The following is a 590-nucleotide window of genomic DNA, read 5'->3' on the forward strand; positions in this document are numbered from 1 at the left end:
ATATGTAAGTATATATGTTTGTATGTACAACATGTGTGTATAATATCGAATGATCAAGATTACAATTTGAATATTATAGACTTATTGATGCTATAAATGAATGTAGCTGACAAGGAAAAATGATTTAATAAAAATGTCATAAGTATGCTTTTAATTATATAAATATATACATATAAATTGCACTGAACATTTGGATCACCACCATAGAAATAAGATTTCACAGAATCCAGACATAAGAACAAGAGGTGCATGGAGGTCTTTAGCCATACACAGGGGCAGGAGTGTAAACAGGAGCAGGATTGTAGGATGGAGAAGGACTGTAGGATGGCCGACGGGCAGCGTACCGAGCTTCTCCCTCGTATGAAACCTCGGCTACGTAGCCTGAGTCGCCATTGACGTAGTAAGTGACCTTCTGCAGGCGGCCGTCGGGGAGCTGCACGTAGTAGGATCCCTGGGTGTAGTCGCCGTCGCGGGACTCCTGGTGTCCGAAGTCGTTGCCGGAGTAGTCGTCCTTCACAGCCCAGTCGAAGTCGTACTTGGCAGGGGCCTTGGGAATAAGCATTGGTATTATAGAAGGCGACATAACCCCA

General features: G+C 43.9%; 1 protein-coding gene across 1 annotated transcript in view; it reads right to left on the reverse strand.

Moving 5' to 3' along the window:
- Window positions 1-231: 231 nt before the first annotated feature.
- Window positions 232-590, reverse strand: part of LOC122252402 (uncharacterized) — a 1,352-nt gene continuing 993 nt past the window's right edge. The window contains exon 3 of the mRNA XM_043014885.2: window positions 232-547. Coding sequence (XP_042870819.2) covers window positions 260-547 — 288 coding nt within the window. The 3' untranslated portion in view covers window positions 232-259. The remainder of the gene's footprint in view (window positions 548-590) is intronic.

Source organism: Penaeus japonicus, unplaced genomic scaffold (genome assembly GCF_977035675.1).
Source record: "Penaeus japonicus unplaced genomic scaffold, GWHDUDI00000001_assembly GWHDUDI00000037, whole genome shotgun sequence".
Lineage (NCBI taxonomy): Eukaryota > Metazoa > Arthropoda > Malacostraca > Decapoda > Penaeidae > Penaeus > Penaeus japonicus.